This window comes from Cynocephalus volans, chromosome 3 (assembly GCF_027409185.1).
Source record: "Cynocephalus volans isolate mCynVol1 chromosome 3, mCynVol1.pri, whole genome shotgun sequence".
Taxonomy (NCBI): domain Eukaryota; kingdom Metazoa; phylum Chordata; class Mammalia; order Dermoptera; family Cynocephalidae; genus Cynocephalus; species Cynocephalus volans.
The window spans coordinates 149,380,963-149,397,473 of NC_084462.1; the positions used below are offsets into that span (position 1 = coordinate 149,380,963).

General features: G+C 43.0%; 1 protein-coding gene across 1 annotated transcript; it reads right to left on the minus strand.

Moving 5' to 3' along the window:
* Window positions 1-996: 996 nt before the first annotated feature.
* RDH11 (retinol dehydrogenase 11) lies at window positions 997-15,436 on the minus strand. The gene is made up of 7 exons (XM_063090514.1): window positions 15,425-15,436; window positions 15,176-15,237; window positions 12,757-12,875; window positions 12,251-12,406; window positions 11,024-11,128; window positions 7,113-7,302; window positions 997-1,258 (listed from the first exon to the last, which is right to left on the minus strand). The coding sequence occupies exons 1-7, from the start codon at window positions 15,434-15,436 to the stop codon at window positions 1,156-1,158; spliced, it is 747 nt and encodes a 248-aa protein (XP_062946584.1). The 3' UTR covers window positions 997-1,155.
* Between the last annotated feature and the right edge of the window lie 1,075 nt (window positions 15,437-16,511).

A 16,511-nucleotide genomic window follows, 5' to 3' on the forward strand; every position in this document is an offset into this window, starting at 1 on the left:
TTGGTTAAGATAGTGTCTCATCAGTCCTGCTAACTTGGGTGCTCACTCTTAATTCTTCTAGAGCTATTTTTTAATGTCTTTTATTGTTTTTTAAATTCTTAACTAGTTCCTTCATTTCATGCCTTATCTCCCAAGATTCTTCTTTTTGGGGGTTTCTTTCCTGCTTAACCATGTGGTTCTTAGTGGGTAGTTACCAGCATATACAGAGTCTGCTTCCCTCTGCAGCTCTTATTCATGTAAGACTGGATGACACTGGTTTGCTCCAGCTCATATCATTTACCAGCTGTTTTGAATTTTGTGAAAATACTCCAAACTACATAACTATACAAGATATGCAAAGGCATACACAATGAAAATGACCAAAAAGCCTTTCCTTTCTTCTGGTTTTCTAAGAGAAACTAAGGTACAAGAAGGAGGCCTCCATGGTTCTGGGTCAATAACTGAAGCCAAGTGGCCTATCTTCTCATAGTGCTCTTTTCAATACCCCCTTGCTGGTCTGAGAAACAGTAGGAAAATGATACTTTGAACTTGGTTTTTATTTCTGCCTTCCCCCAATCCCCACATACTTCTCAGAAAAGGAAGCTCTTCTGTGGTCTAGGAAAGTGGCCTTAGATTATCAGAGATAAGGCCATGCTATAATTCAGATTCAGGAGTGTCCTGAAAGAATACAGATGTTGATGCCCTGACAGTTAAAGAGGTGAGGAACAAGCCCTGCTCTTGAGCCAAGCCACTGTGACTCATGGAGTTTAGCTGAGGTTGCAGTGTGGCCCTCTTGAAGTGAAGATTGGTTGGTTGGGAGGAACTACATTGTGAACAAGAGGGTAGAAACTTGTCCAGATTCCCATAAATCAACCCTGCCATAGCTTACATTTTCCTAGGTAGTAGTAGGTTTCAGCAGGAAAATATGAGCTGTGCAAATCACAGGAGGTTCTTCCTGTGCTATGATATCTCTAGTAACTCCAGTGGTAACAGGAATGAAAGGCATTGACAGGAATGTGGCGGTGTACTGGGTTTATCTGGACAAAAGCAGGCAAGGCCGGAAGGTTTCGCTCTCTTTGTGCTCAATGTTTTGGCCACCTCGAAGGAGAACCATTTTGGCAAGAAGTACTCCGAAGTCTGCTGCAATCTAATTTTGGGTCCAGTTGCTACTACCTGTCAATCCATTGGGAGGCCCAGCAGGTCACAGCTGACATCCCACAGCCGCCTTGCTATTGTCTCATTACGAGCCTGGGCAGAGACCCATGCCACATGGCAGTCACTGGAAGGGAAAGAGAGAGGCTTGAAGCATAAAGTTAAGAATGGAGTCTGCTCTCTGCCTGGGCTAAGGAATACGACAGAAAAACAACCCAGGGATCATATGTCCTCCAGGTGTTTCACAAGGCCAGTGTTTGTCCCTTTTACCTCATACTCCAATCTCTACCTCAGAGAAAATATAATTGCCATTTTAAATCTCCTCACTAGACCGCCATTGATCAGAATGCTTTCTCTGATATATAATACATATTATTTGGTCTTTATATTCCCCTTTCTGTGTATATATTTAACTGTAATATCAGTGCCTTCCTGATATGTGTGTGTGTCCATCTTCGTCAAACAAGTCTATAAAGTCCATGCTACAGGGTTACAGACAGTGTCATGTAGCTGAGATTCTGCTATTTACATTGGTCACAGGTGCTTGAAGTGGTTAAAAAAAAAAAAAAAAAAAAAAACTTCCTATTTCTGGACTACCTGCAGTTAGAACTGTTTTAAAATTCAGATGACAAGTAAAGCCAGCTTCATAAACAACAAAAGAAGGAAAAAGTGATAGAAAAGAAATGGTAACAACAAGGTACTAGGTGTGTCTTAGTCCATTTTGTGCTGCTATAATAGAATACCACAGACTGGATAATTTATAATGAACAGAAATTTACTGGCTCACGATTATGGAGGCTGGAAAGTCCAAGATCAAGGGGCCAGCATCTAGTGAGGCCTTCTTGCTGTGTCATAACATAATGGAAAGCATCACATGGGTGACAGAGAGAGGGAAGGGGGTCCAACTTATCCTTTTATAAGGAACCAACTCCATGATAAGGAACCCACTCCTGAGATAATGGCATTAATCCATTCATAATGGCTGCCCTCATGACCTAATCACCTCTTAAAGGCCACACCTCTCAACACCATTGTATCGGGGATTAAGTTTCCAACACATGAACTTAGGGGGACACATTTGAACCACAGGGAGGTGATTCATATACTTATCTTCATTGCTGTACTCCCAAGTATTTTAAGTCCCCATTAAATCCCAACTCTGCACCATGCAGAAAATTTTCTCAAGGACAATTCTCTTACTCATTTTTGTATTCCATGCATCTAGTACATAGTAGTTATTCAATGAAGGTTTTTTAAAAAATGATTGAGTGAATGGATCGCAATCTTTCAAATTATGTGAGAAGCAATTTTTAAAAATATATTATTTTAGTGCCAGCCCGTGGCTCACTTGGGAGAGCGTGGTGCTGACAACACCAAGTCAAGGGTTAAGATCCCCTTACCAGTCATCTTTTAAAAAATAAAATAAAGTATATTATTTCAAGAAAATTGCTTCCTGGCTATTCCAAGCAAATTCTGAAGGTGAAAGAAGAGTTGACAAGTCTGAATTAACCACATGAACCGAACTCCTAACACTATGTCCGTTGGCCGTGAACCAGCAGCAGGAGCGTGATCTGGGAGCTTGCTAGAAATGCCAATTTTCAGGCTCTTTTCAGCTAGTTCTCTGGATGAATCCTGAACACACTAAAGTTTAAGAAACACCACTTAAAAGTATCTTCACATTACAAAGCAAGCCTTATAAGTATAGTACTTTTGTTTAAGGAAACTCACCAGCACAACCAGCACAACCTGTCACTTCTGAGTGAAAAGACCAACACCAAGAATCAAAGGCTGTATCTCTGGAAATGATTTGGACTCTGTAAGCTTCTGCATCCTCCACTGCTCTGTGCCTTATACTCTTCATAAGGTTACAGTGAAGAGCAAACGACAGAATAGACATGAAGGTGTAAGCTACGAAGTGCTATAAAAACTTCCAAATAGGGGCTGGCCCGTGGCTCACTTGGGAGAGTGCGGTGCTGATAACACCAAGGCCCCGGGTTCGGATCCCATATACGGATGGCCGGTTCGCTCACTGGGTGAGCGTGGTGCTGACCACACCAAGTCAAGGGTTAAGATCCCCTTACCGGTCATCTTTAAAAAAAAAAAAAAAAAAAAAAAAAAAAACTTCCAAATACTACAATAAGAGCTGCTTAAGTGTGGTTATGGCCCATGGTCACAGTGCTGATATTTCCAGTGGGATTTTGGTAAGAATTACTACACATAAAACGTTGACTAATTTCAAAACTTACTACAAATCTATAGTAATCAAGATAGTGTGGTACTGGCACATAAGGATAGACATAGAAATGAATGCGACAGAATTAAAAGTGCAGAAGTAAACCACTACATTTATGGTCAGTTGATTTTCAACAAGGGTACTGTTATAGAATGATCTGTGACACTCCCCTTGCAATCCACATATGAAAGTTCTAATCCCCCATGTGACTGTATTTGGAGATAGGGCCTTTAAGGAGGTAATTAAAGTTAAATGAGGTCATAAGATGAGGGGACCTAATCCATTAAGACTGGTGTCCTTATAAGAAGAGGAAGAGACACTGGGAGTGTGTGTGCACAGAGGAAAGGCCATGTGAGGACACAGGGAGATGGTGGCCATGTGCAAGATAGGAAGAGAGCCTTCACCAGAAGCTGGGCTTCACCTAGCATACACATGGCCTTCACCTGCCTGCACCTTGATCTTGGACTTCCAGTCTCCAGAACTGTGAGAAAACAAATGTCTGCTGCTTAAGCCACCCAGTCTGTGGTATTCTGTTATGGCAGCCTGAGCAGACTAATACAGCTACCAAGAAAGAATAGTCTTTTCAACAAATGGGGCTGGGACAACTGGATATCCACATGCAAAAGAATGAAGTCGGACTCTTACTTCATACCGTATATAAAAATTAACTCAATATGGATCATAAACCCAAATGTAATGCTAAAACTATAAAACTGTTAGGAGAAAACACAGTAGTAAATTTCTGACCTTGGGAAAGGCCATTGGTTTCTCAGATATGACACCAAAAGCACAAGGACAAAAGAAGAAATAGATAAATTGGACTTCATCAAAATTTAAAACTTTTGAGGGCCAGCCCATGGCTCACTTGGGAGAGTGCGGTGCTGATAACACCAGGGCCACGGGTTCGGATCCCTACACAGGGCTGGCCGGTTCGCTCACTGGCTGAGCATGGTGCTGACAACACCAAGCCAAGGGTTAAGATCCCCTTACTGGTCATCTTTAAAAAATAAAATAAAATAAAACTTTTGCACTTCAATGGGCATTTGACACCATTAAGAAAGTGAAAAGACAACCCACAGAATGAGAGAATATCTGCAAATCATATCTGATAAGGGACTTGTATCCAAACTATAAAGAACTCTTGCAACTCAACAATAAAAAGACAATAATCCAATTTAAAAATGAGCAAAGGATTTGAATAAACACTTCTCCAATGAAGATAAACAAATGGATAGATAATAAAGCATATGAAAAAATGCTCAACATCATAAGCAAGAAAATGAAAATGAAGAGATACGACTTGACACTCACTGGGATGGCTAAAATCAAAAGGACAGACAATAATGCATGTTGTTAAGGATGTAGAGAAACCGGAACACTCATACACTGCTGGTGAGAATGTAAAATGGTGCCACCACATTTTTTACATGGCAGTTCCTCAACAGTTAAACATAGAATTACCATATGACCCAGAAATTCTACTTCTATATATCCAAGAGAAATGTCCATACAGAAATTTTTATAAAAGGTTCACAGCAGCACTTATTCAAATAGCTGAAAAGTGGAAACCCAAATGCCCATCACTGATGAATGGATAAATAAAATGTGGTATATCCATACAATGAAATATTACTCAGCAATAAAAAGGAATGAAATACTGATACATGCTACAACATAAATGAAACTTGAAAATATTACACTAAGTGAAAGAAGTCAGTCACAAAAGGCCACATATCATATGATTCTATCTATATGAGATGTCCAATATAGGCAAATTCTTACAGACAGAAAGTAGATTAGTGGTCACAGAAAAAGCAGCCAGTGCGAAGTTCCTAAGGCTTCAATCTACACAGACTTTTATGTTCATTTCTTGATATGAACATATGGCTGCTGCTGGATCTTCAAAAGAAGTAAAATTAAGAATCCATAGTATGAGAAAGGCTCTTCAGAAGTCAATTCAGTAATTACTAAATTATGGGTTTAAACCACTCAGTCAAAACCAAGATAAAAGTGTTATTATTTTTTTTTTCCTTAAAATCTCCAGGGAAGAAGAATCCTGTCACTTAAAAATCATTCCAGTGTATAAAACTACATAAATCTATCTTCTTGTACTTCAGCCCCACATTTCTAACTATCTGCTACATATTTCCATTCACATGTCTTATGGATACACACTCAACATGTTCAGAAGCAGGTTTATTACACAGTGGACAACTGTTACTCTTTGGCTGAACATCCATTCCACCTTATTTTTCAATAGCAACCTGGTTTCCTTCCGCAGAATTACCTTTTCCCCGGATATAGTTTGAATAATCAAGAGACGGTGGGATAGAAAGCAGGGATGGGGGAAAAAGAGGAGGCAATGCTTCCTCCTTGGAGAGTAGAAGGTAAGCAACAGAAGAAAAAGACTGAAGACAGTTGGAATCCACACTGTCTAGTGGCTGTGTCCCACCCAGCCAGCTGACTGGCCACTCTGACTGATTCTTCAGTCTTCCCTTTGGACCTAGGAGCACCCCTGGTCCCCAATCATTTTAATAAATTTCCTTCTTGTTTAAGTTAACCATTTCCACTGCTTTAGAATCCAAGCACCCTAAGTTACATGCCTTATTTTTCCATGTCTGCTGTCGCAGTTAACATGAGTATCAACCTCCTAGTCACCTGGGCTTGAAACCCAGGTTACCAAATACTCCCCCATCCCCTCACTCAACTGGTCCTCCAGTGGTAAAAATTTTGCCTCTTTAGGGCCTCTCATAACCATTCTTTTCACTCCAATTGTCCTTACCCTAAATCAGGAACTCTCTCTCTGGGTTACTTATTCATGCATTGAACAAAGTCACCAGGGATGTTTTTCTAAAGCACAGACCGGTTTATGTCTCTCACTACCAAAACAACTTCTGTGGCTCCTCCATAAATCTGGCATTATAAGCTTTTCATAATCTGTCTACCTTTCTTTCCAATCTTAATGGTATTTACAGCCCTTTCTCTAAAATTTCAGGTTATTTCAACAATATCTAGAAGGTGGAGGTAAACGTTAAAGCTGCGATCTTATGTGATGTCTGGGATTTGCTTCAAAATAATATGGGAGAAGAAAAATATGGGAAGGGGTAGAAAATGGGGACGGGGAAGGACTGGCCACGGGTTAATGGTGATTGAGGCTGGATTATGAGTACATGCGAGTTCAATCTGCTGTTCTGTCTACTCCTGTGTATGTTAACAATTCCTTACAATAAAAAGTTTAAAAAGTCTTAACTTATTCAAGAAGGGAGTCCACAGGTACGATTTTAATCCTGAAGACAATAGAGAAATAGATTCTTTTTAATGTAGAACAATCGAACTAGGAGACCAAAAAGGAATAAAGAAAACTGGACTGACGTAACAAAATTCAGGAAGAAAAGAAACAAACAGCATAATTATCAGTATAAGAGATGGCATGAATAAAATCAAACCTAACAGTTACCACAAAAAATGTGAATTGGTCAATTTGCCCTAGTGAAAGGCAAAAAGCCTAGAGTCAAAAGACAAAAGTAGGGCTGGCCTGTTAACTCAGTTGGTTATAGTGCGGTGTTGTAACACCAAAGTCAAGGGTTCAGATCCCCATACAGGCCCGCTGCCAAAAAAACAAACAAAAGCAAAAGACAAAAGCTATATTAGACGATGTACTTTTTAAAAAGATATGGTATACCAGACAAATCCAAATTATTTCCTTTGGGCAATAAAATCTCATCTTCAAAAATAGAAATATTCATACCTGAAATGAGTCCCACTTAGAAGCTCAAGACCTTCTGTTAAGGCACAGTATAGGCTGGTCTGGGCTCCCTGTTGAGGAGTCTTGATGAAGAAGGAAAAAAGCCGCCATATCCATCTCATAAAAGATGAGTGCCGAGTCAATTCAGAGTGGACTGTGCCAGGGTGTACAGAGAACGTTGTAACGCCAGAGCCTGGTGGGGGGTACCATGCAGAGAGGGGAAGACGTGACTTGATTGTGCCAAAACAGCAAAGAATGCAAATAAACATGTGATCCCTACACGTGGACTTCCTGCCCATGGTGACATCACAAGTGTTGCTCACAGTAATTTACACCTCCAAGTTCACTGATTAAGAAATTAATGCTCAGAAAGGTTAACTGTTACAAAGCAGCAGAGCCAGGACTCAAGCTCTCAGCAGCGCTTTACAATGTTGACCATTCCCTTCTTAAAGTCTTCTTTTTCACTATCTTCCATGACGCCACACCTCTTCTGGTTTTTGGCTACTTTGTCCCAGTTTCCTGGACCAGTTCATTATCTTCTACCCAAACATTAAATGTTAGAGTTCTCATGGCTCACTAAACTTCCTCTTTTAAATTTTATGGTGCTCACACTTTTATCTACAGTCTTTTGAGCTCTGTAGACTGACTATGAAAGTCTGCATAGGGCAGTGTTGAAGGGCATGAACTTTGTAGTCAGACTGCCCAGTCTCAAATCCTGGCTCCACTCATTAGCTGAGTAACCTTGAGCAAGCTCCTGTCTTTGTGATGTACTTCCTCATCTCTAAAATGGGGATAATCAATATCTACACCTCACAGGGTTGTTGTGAGGATTAAATGAGTTCATTTAAGAAGAAGAGCTTAGAATAGTGCCTGGTGCATGGTCAAGTACTAAATGACACTTTTGCACATTCTATTTCAAGTCCCCAATCCTTTACTGGAAACCTGGGGCCAGAAATGTTTCCAATTTTTTCTGATTTTAGAAAGGTAATATGAAACATATACATATACTGTCTATTACCTAATCCCCCTAGTACAGGTGAGGTTTTGCTGCCAAATGAATTTTGATGTCAAGCTTGCAAAAAAACAGAATTTTGGGGTCTTTGTGGATTTCACAACTGCAGACAAAGGACTGTGGGCTTGTATCATTTCCTACTTGACACGTTTCCTAGATGACCCATAGTAACGTAGACTCATAGGTCCAAAACTGACTTCTATTTTTAAGGACAAACCTGAATCTTGCAGTGTTCCCTACATGCCCAAACAGGCACGCGGGAGTAGCTCTTGACAATTCCCCACCTCTTGTGCATATCCAATCAATGAGCTGTCTTAAATATTTCTCAGGAGTGTCTACTACTCATCTCCACCAACCTAGCCCAAGCTCCCTTCATTTCTAGCCTCAACTATTGAAACTGCCTGCTGCATCCACTCCTTCCCCTATTTTTAAAAGGCTTTCATTTTAAAGGGTTTCCATTGCTTTTAGAATAAACACTAAAATCCTTACTGTGGCCTTTAAGAATTTGGCCTCTATCTACCTCACCAGTCGCAGATCAGACCTCTATTCCTCTTGCTTTCTACAATCTAACCATGGCAGCCTCCTCTCAGTTTCTGAGACTCAGCCCAGACCTCTATACATTCTCTTCTTTCTGTCTGGTATGTTCCTTAGCCTCTTCAACTCACCCGCATCTGTAGCCCACTCAATTTCTAATCATCCATTAGAGCTCAGCTTGCAACTCAATTCCTCAAAGAAGTCTTCCCTGAACCCTCAGACTAAATAAGGCTCCCTCCCCCCACCAAAATCCATTATAAGTCCCTGTACTTCTCCCTTATAACATTTACTGCAATTATAATTAAACAGCAACAACAAAAAGGAAATAATAATATGTTGTTAAGGTAACAGATAAATTAAGGCCCATCTGTACTATGAAATAAAACGCAGCCAACAAAATGAATTGGGTAAATCTGTATGTACTACACGGAGAAATCTCCAAGATATTGTGCTAGAATTTCAGTTCCTTGTGTGTAACATATACTTATGTAAATGCATAGGAAAATGACTGGAAAGGGCACAAGCTGTTGACAGTGGTCATTTGAAGGGAGAAAAGTGGGAAGGGGAGAGAGGGAAAGAAATGAAGGGGGTTTTCATCTATAATTCTATATACTTACAAATTATTTAAACTATTCACAGTGAGAATTATTCATGTATTACCAGACCGATTTTACGTGTGACAGTTTGTATAAACACTTGCGAACTGTCTCTCTCCCCCATTAGATGTAAACCAAATCGAGGAAGAGACTATTCCTGTCTTGTTTGTTTACCACCCCAGCCCCAGTCCCCTAACCCAGTGCATGGAATAGCATGGGCACTGAACACGTCTGCTAATGGTTGAAAGAATGAATCTTCTGTTATGTCAGGGTTCTTTCACTGCACCACGGCTATTTTCCACTTGATCTTCACAACTGTCAAGGTTACCTCTCTCTGTATACTCTGCTTTCATGATTCTCACCACTGGACCCATCTCTCTACCTCCTGGCTGCCATAGCTCCCTGACCAACCCTATGGACAGTTTTCACCATCCAGTTACCCTCACCCATCCCAAGCCCATAAAAGACATCGTGGCCTGGGTACAGACTGGGCATATGGACTGAGCTGACCACCAGCTTCCTTCCTCCCCATCTCACAGCTGTTCATGTGATATGATGGTCCTGTTCCAACAACAGGGCTCCTGTGCCTGATCCTAATGGCTGTGTGTAGTGACAGTTCAGTTCCCTCCCTTCTGCCCGATCTACTATAAGTAAAAAACCCTGACCTTCTCATGAGGCCTGAATTAATTGTGACAATTACCTGGGAAGTAGATCTGTTTTGTACATGAGGAAATAGTCTTGAAAAGTTAAGTAACTTGCTGCAGGACACACAGCTAGTAAATGGTAAAGCCAAGCCTTCAGACTCAAAGTCAGAATCTCCCTCTCCCCAGCCAGCCACCTCCAATATGCAGTTGTGAGCTGCTTACTAAAACTATACTCAGTTACAGACATGAAAGCAGGTCCTGTCCTGGTGATGGGTTCTGGAAAACAGTATCCATTTCCATGATTTTTAGCTAACCCCCACTGACTTATTTCTCCATACCCATTTCTTCCAGCTCACCTTTTAGCCTCCGGGCCAGTTCCTGGGTGAAGAGAATGTTGGCTAACTTGCTGTGACAATAGGCCAGACCTGCATTGTAGAATTTCTCACTCTGTAGGTTATGGAAGTGGATCCTTCCCAGGAGATGTGCTAAGGAAGACACGTTTATCACCCTTGATGGGGCTGATTCCTTTAGTTTCTCTAGCAGCAGATGGGTCAGGAGGAAGTGACCTGTTGAGAATAAGTAGAAATTAACAGAGTTCAGGGCCCATGTAGGGGTGAGAAGAGTAGTGGTGAGCAGGGATCAGCTATGGAAAGCAGAGAACTCAGGAATAAGGTCGTGTGCCTCAACTTTTCATTATCAACCGGAGAACAAATTCAGTGAGGAACAGCTAGAGACATGAGGCATCCTTATGTATGGTAGGTCTGGATTATGTGAATATGAAGTCCCATCTCATTCCAAATTTGGTGAACATCACTGTTTAAGAGTAGGCGGCCTCTACCTGATGCTAGACACAAGGATCACTACTAAGAAAGCAACACAGCCCCCAGTCCAATTAGGCTGTTTGAAATGCTCCAAGGTAAACCAAATTTGAATGACAGATAGTGGGCAGAACCTAGAGCAGACCACGAGTTCATTCCCCAGTTTTTAGGCAGGACCAAACTATTATTCACACATGGTCTATTATGGCCCTGAGGTTTAATCACACCACAAGCGCTCAATCTGACCCCTAACTCTTCCAGGGAGAACTTTAAGCTCCCTTTAGCTTTGTGATAAAGCCAGATTTCTTACCCAAGTGGTTGACTCCCATGTGCATCTCAAAGCCATCTGCTGTCTTAGAGTAGGGACACATCATCACACCCGCATTGTTGATCAAGATGTGGAGGTGTTTTTCCTCTGCAGGGAAGAGAAGATGGAGCGTGGATGTGGCCAGCCACAGCTGTTACACCTTAGAAATCTGCCTCGCACCCAGGCTTTGAAAGTGGGGATGCAGGATATCAATTTTTCCTCCAGTTTCCCTTCATACTTATTTTGTGTTGTTTTTCATTTAAGATGTTAGTTGAAGCCTACATGCTTTAACTACAGGGCATAATTCCATTTTATACTACCGAATGGCCTTTCTAATCTTTCTAGTTCAGAGCTACTTACTCACTGCTTTTGGGAAGTGTTCCATCCACCTCTCACAACAGAAAGACTTCCCAAGCTGAATGGAAAGATTCCAAAGCAGGAGAAAAAAGGATGTTCTGTATGCCTGCCTGCCACCGGGATTCAGGTGCCAAAAGAATTACTGGTTTCAGCTTTGTTCCATCTGCCAATTCTCTCTCATGGTTCACTTCTTTGTGTGGTTTGTAATTTATGATTCATATCAGTGTTTTCCTTGGGAGGCCTAGATCTCTGGCTTATGAGAGGATATGCCTACAGAATGCTCTTAGATTTGCTTTTGATGAGATACTACAGGTTTTTACGTTAACTTCTCAGCTCAAGATTTTTGCACCAAAAAAAGATCCTCATACCATTCAGTGGTATGAATTCAGACTCCACAGATGATGCTTGGGGTTCTAATCTCCAGCAGATGACTTTTTATCTATTCCATGTCCTGAAGAGATGGTAAACTTCTTTGTCATGTCCCTGACCTGATGGCCAGGGTTTTTTTATCCCCTATACCATGGACCAGATGGCCATCTGAACCTTATGTGGAGCCTCAGATACAGCTCTAGTCTCAAGAGCCAGAGGCCTCATCTCCTATCCCAGGCCCTAAAAAGCCCATATTGAGTTCTGATATTCCTGTGAGATTGTTGGCTTCAGTTTTTACTCACTGCTATGGCTTTCTGAATTCCCTTTTTGTTTCTGCTTCCTGAGGATGTCCCTTTGACATAAATCATGTTCCAGTGATCGTAATGATCACTATGTATCAAAAATTTTTGGTTATATTTTATCTACCATTTCTATGTATTAGAGGGAAAGGGATCTGCCATGTCAATCATAAGACCCATAACACAGTCTCTGGTTCTACATTACCTTCTAAGAAGCCCTTAGCAAAGGCTCGAATTGACTTAGTATCAGCCAGGTCCAGTTTCCTCACCAACACCTGCTCGTTGCCTGTCACGGTCTGGATCTCTCGGGCCACCAATTCCCCCTTTTGCACATCCCGGCAAGCTAAATATACGCGGGCTCCTGCCAACCAACATATGAGAGAGAAACTGTCAGCTCTGTTTTTGAGCGGGCATTATAGACCTAATACTGATGTTGAATGTTATTTTCTACTGATTTTTTTAAAAACAGGAATTTTTACTCCTAGTTCACAAAAGAGGTATCTGATGAGTAAATCAGGAAAGGAAAATAAATCAATAACATTCGTTAAGTGCCCATTATTTGTAAAGCATCATACTATAGTCAGACCAGCAAATCAATGGGGCACTTGGAGTTCTCTTGAATTCCAAGACTAGGAAGAAACAATGAGAATGATTATCATCATGAGGGGTAAAATGGCAGCAGCAGGTGGAATCAGAAGCAGATAAACTTGCCTCTTTGAGCCAGTTCTTTGGCTGTCTCCTTCCCGATGCCTGTGTTAGCTCCAGTGACCACAACTACCTTCCCAGGAAGCTGAACAGTTGATGTACAGACCCCACTCGACAGCATTTTCCTGCAGACAGAGAAGGAGAACTCATTAATTCTTTATTCTTCCATCTCAGCTGGGGGTTCCTACAACCCCCTGAGGTCTGCTTTGGTTCCTTCCACTGTTGTCCTTTTATAGATTTAAGGAAGGTAGGAAGAAAAAAGACAAGTTTTCTGTTCTTGCTCAAAGACAAAAGTGATTCTATTACAAGGGCAATGCTTAGAGCTGTTCCCTGTGATACAAACTGGATGAATATTTGATTAACCACGTACCTGGCTTCAGTCTGAGCTTTCCATGAGGCACTTTTGGCTTAGGAAATCACAAGACTCAGCCCAGAAAAGAAAAAACTGGTCTCTGCATGTCAATCTGCCCATAAATGGCATTTTATGGATTTAAGAAATGGCTAATCCAATACAAAAACTTAAAGTTATGAAAGCTTGTAAATCTGGGACAAAACAAACAGGAAAAAACCTCTCTGATACACACACTTAAAAAAAAAGACAAAGAAAAGATGTAAATAGGTACAAAGGAGAGCTGGGATTCAAGTCCTGGTTTGTTTAATTAGAGTCCGTATTTCAAAGCACTATTTTACTTTTTTTTTTTTTTTTGGTGGGGGTGGGGGGGAGGTGAGCAGCTGGCCACTACAGGGATTGAACCCTGAACCTTGGTGTTATCAGCACCACTCTCTAACCAACTGAGCTAACCAGCCAGCCTCCTAAGCAATATTTTATACTGCCTTTCCAAGTGAATGAATGCACAAACACATATTAGCAGTCTTCAGATTGTTCTTTTCTCTGCAATCTTGGAACTCCATTTAAAAGAATCTGTTGACCAGAAGATGCACTTTTAAATAGCATTTCAGCCTTTTTCACTGAACTTGGAATCGCAAGGTTCACACTCCTAGGCACTGAAGCTACCTGCTTAGTGTAAACAGGCCAAAAAGGAGGCAAACTAATTCATGGTGCCCACTAACAGATACCGCCCTCCTCACAGAACAAGCTTCCTTGCTGTTTCCTACATCCCTTCAGCTTTAGATCCAGGAGGGACAACTTATAAGCATCTGTACTTAGCTCCTTCTTCTTAACCAGGAAGTATGAAAGACAATCAATTATAAAAATCCAGCTCTGCCTGGCTCCCATGACCTGGCTAGGTTAGGAACATAGCTTTTGGAATATAATCTTTCTTAGAAAAATCTCACTGAGGTATGAGCACTATTTTCAGTTCAGATTCAACTTTTCATTGAGATTCTATGTGGATAAGAGGATCTTGTGGTGAAAAGATATGAAAAGCAGCCTTTCATCTGAGTCTGAGCACCTAGAGGTGAGAGCACTGAGTGTTCAGAGGGGAAAAGAATACCACTGGAAGAGGGGCACTAGGGAGGGAAGGGAAAATAAAATTAGGAAGGAGGGAAGAAAGGTAGGTAAGTGACTATGGTAAGAAAGGACAGAGTGTGATCTAGCCCGGCTTCAAGTTCCATTTCAGACTGTGACCGCCCACAATGGGGAAGGAGTGTATCTCTTCAGTCACCAGCCCACCGTCACTACTGGTGACTTACTCAGAACCAATCAGCAGGCTGCCCGATGTGTAGCTCGCTGCTGATTCTCTGGGGCACTCGGCCAGACTTGAGCCGATCGGTCACCTGGTCAAGAGACCACCACTCCCATTCTCCCTGCCCTCCCCCTCAAGGCCCTCCAGCGCATAACTCAGATCCCTCATGCTCCTGCTCCGAAGGCAGGACAGGGTTCATAATCACTCTCTCTTTTCACTTCTCTCCTTTACGACATCGGGCCAGAAAAAGAGCGAATCTAACAGCAACAAGAGAGCAAGCAACCGGGCTGCAGGTGTCACGATTAGCAGCAGTTTCAGAGAGCGAAAAATGGAATCGCTTCTTTGTACCCCAAAGGCTGGAAGGAAGAAGCTAGACAGGGCTGGTTCAAGGCGTGGCAGTTAGGGGGAAAACAATGTCCGGGGTCACATTCACTCTAGGGTCTGAAACCCGCAAAAATGTAAACTCCAGCGTTTGAAGCAGCCTTGCCCTCGGGGTTCCCTGAAGCCGGAAGCAGGGGGTGCTTAGACCAAAAAAGGGGCCGGGAGAAGCAAAGCAGGGTGCCCCGGACTGCAGCCCCTTCCCACAGCCTGAGGTCTCGGGTCTCGGATCCCCGCATCCAGGACAGCTGGACCTCGCCTCTAACCCACCCACCTCCGGTCCTTGGCCATCTTGGAGCCCTCCAGGAAGGTTTCCCTCTTCTTTGAAAAGAAATAGGTTCAGTGAGGATTCAAGGCCTCTGAAAAGGCTTAGCAAGAGAAGGCAACTGATCAGCACAGACCTGATTCGGGGCGCAGCCAAGTACAGCAGGACGGGGAGAAGGAGGAGCAGGAGACCAATCATCTCTGCGAGGCGCGAACGGCAGCTGAGCACGATGCCCCAGCGGTGCTCGCCCGCCGTGGCTTCGCTTCCGAGACACGCCCCGGTTCAAATCGCAACAGCTCGGAGCAAAGCCCTCTGGGAAATGTAGTCCAGAGCTTAGCGGCCCGCTACAGGCCACCGTGGGAACGCTGCTTCCACACTCTGGCACAAGTTGAACCATGCCCTGCATACTCGACAAATCCCAACCACCCAGGGCCGAGGGCTTGTGGGGCCATCCAGCCAGCTCTCACCAGCGGTTCCTGTGAAATCTCCCCAGTTCTCTATCTCTCCGGTCCCAAGTCCTATACATGGTTCAGTTTTCCCCGATGATGCTTAGGCAGTTACCGCATTGCTTCTCCTGGAGATCAAATATTGGCCTCTGAGAAATGTTCTCAGGCTGAGCGCACAAGAGAGGAGTGATAGATCTGCAACATAACCAGCGCCACTTTAGACAAGCCCAAGTACAAAAGGGCGCCGCCCACCCCTCCCCGCCCCCCTTCCCTTTAGAAGCCTTCTGACTTAAACAGAAACCCCTTTTGCTTCTGCAAGGACGCAGTTCTCCACCCGAGCCACATTAGCATAATGACCCTCCTTGATGGTATCAGCCAGCCCTTGGCACGCTATATAAGCTATACCACCCTTTTTCAGGGCAGCCTCGGGCTGTCCTCCATTTTGAGCACAGCCCGGCAGATTTCTTTAATAAAGCTTGAATGGTACCTGGCATCTCGGCTTCTTTCTTTCATTATGGTTCCGAACCCGGGAAGAGTTTTGGCCGATGTTGTAGACGATGCCCTTTCTCTCTTGGAGTGATTGGCCCTCGGCCGCCCTTCCCGGGTCTGCCCAAACTGGATGCCTCCTGGGACTCTCTACTTTTGCGGTTTCAGATCAACACATCTAACACCAGCCTCAGTTCAGGGTGAGTCAGTGGGTCTGTCCTGCCTACTTCTATAGTTCCCCCAACTACTCTACGACTCAGGTCTCTATGAAACCCAGGAGCCTGGCCGAGGGAACCCTTCTCATGCCCCTCAGCTATTGGAGGACACTCTTCTAGACGGTTGGTGGCTTTTCTCTCAAAAAGAAGGTGGGCACCAAAGAGGACGCCCTTTGCTGGCATGCTGCTTCTACTAGGACTGACTGCCCTTTCTCACCCTCTAAATGGGATCCTCACAATCCAAACCTCCACACTCTACACCTCTGGGCTGTCTCCTGGCCAATTTCTCAGACTCCAGGGAGACATTAAAACTCACACATCTCGT

Bases quoted from the DNA above. Each gene is read 5' to 3' on its own strand.
- RDH11 (XM_063090514.1), bottom strand. The intron at 12,876-15,175 runs GTCTGTGCTGAT...CTCTGTCTGCAG, and splicing joins TTGGCTGCGCCCCGAATCAG to GAAAATGCTGTCGAGTGGGG. The intron at 1,259-7,112 runs GTATGAATATTT...TTTCCCTTCCAG, and splicing joins CTAAGTGGGACTCATTTCAG to TGACTGCCATGTGGCATGGG.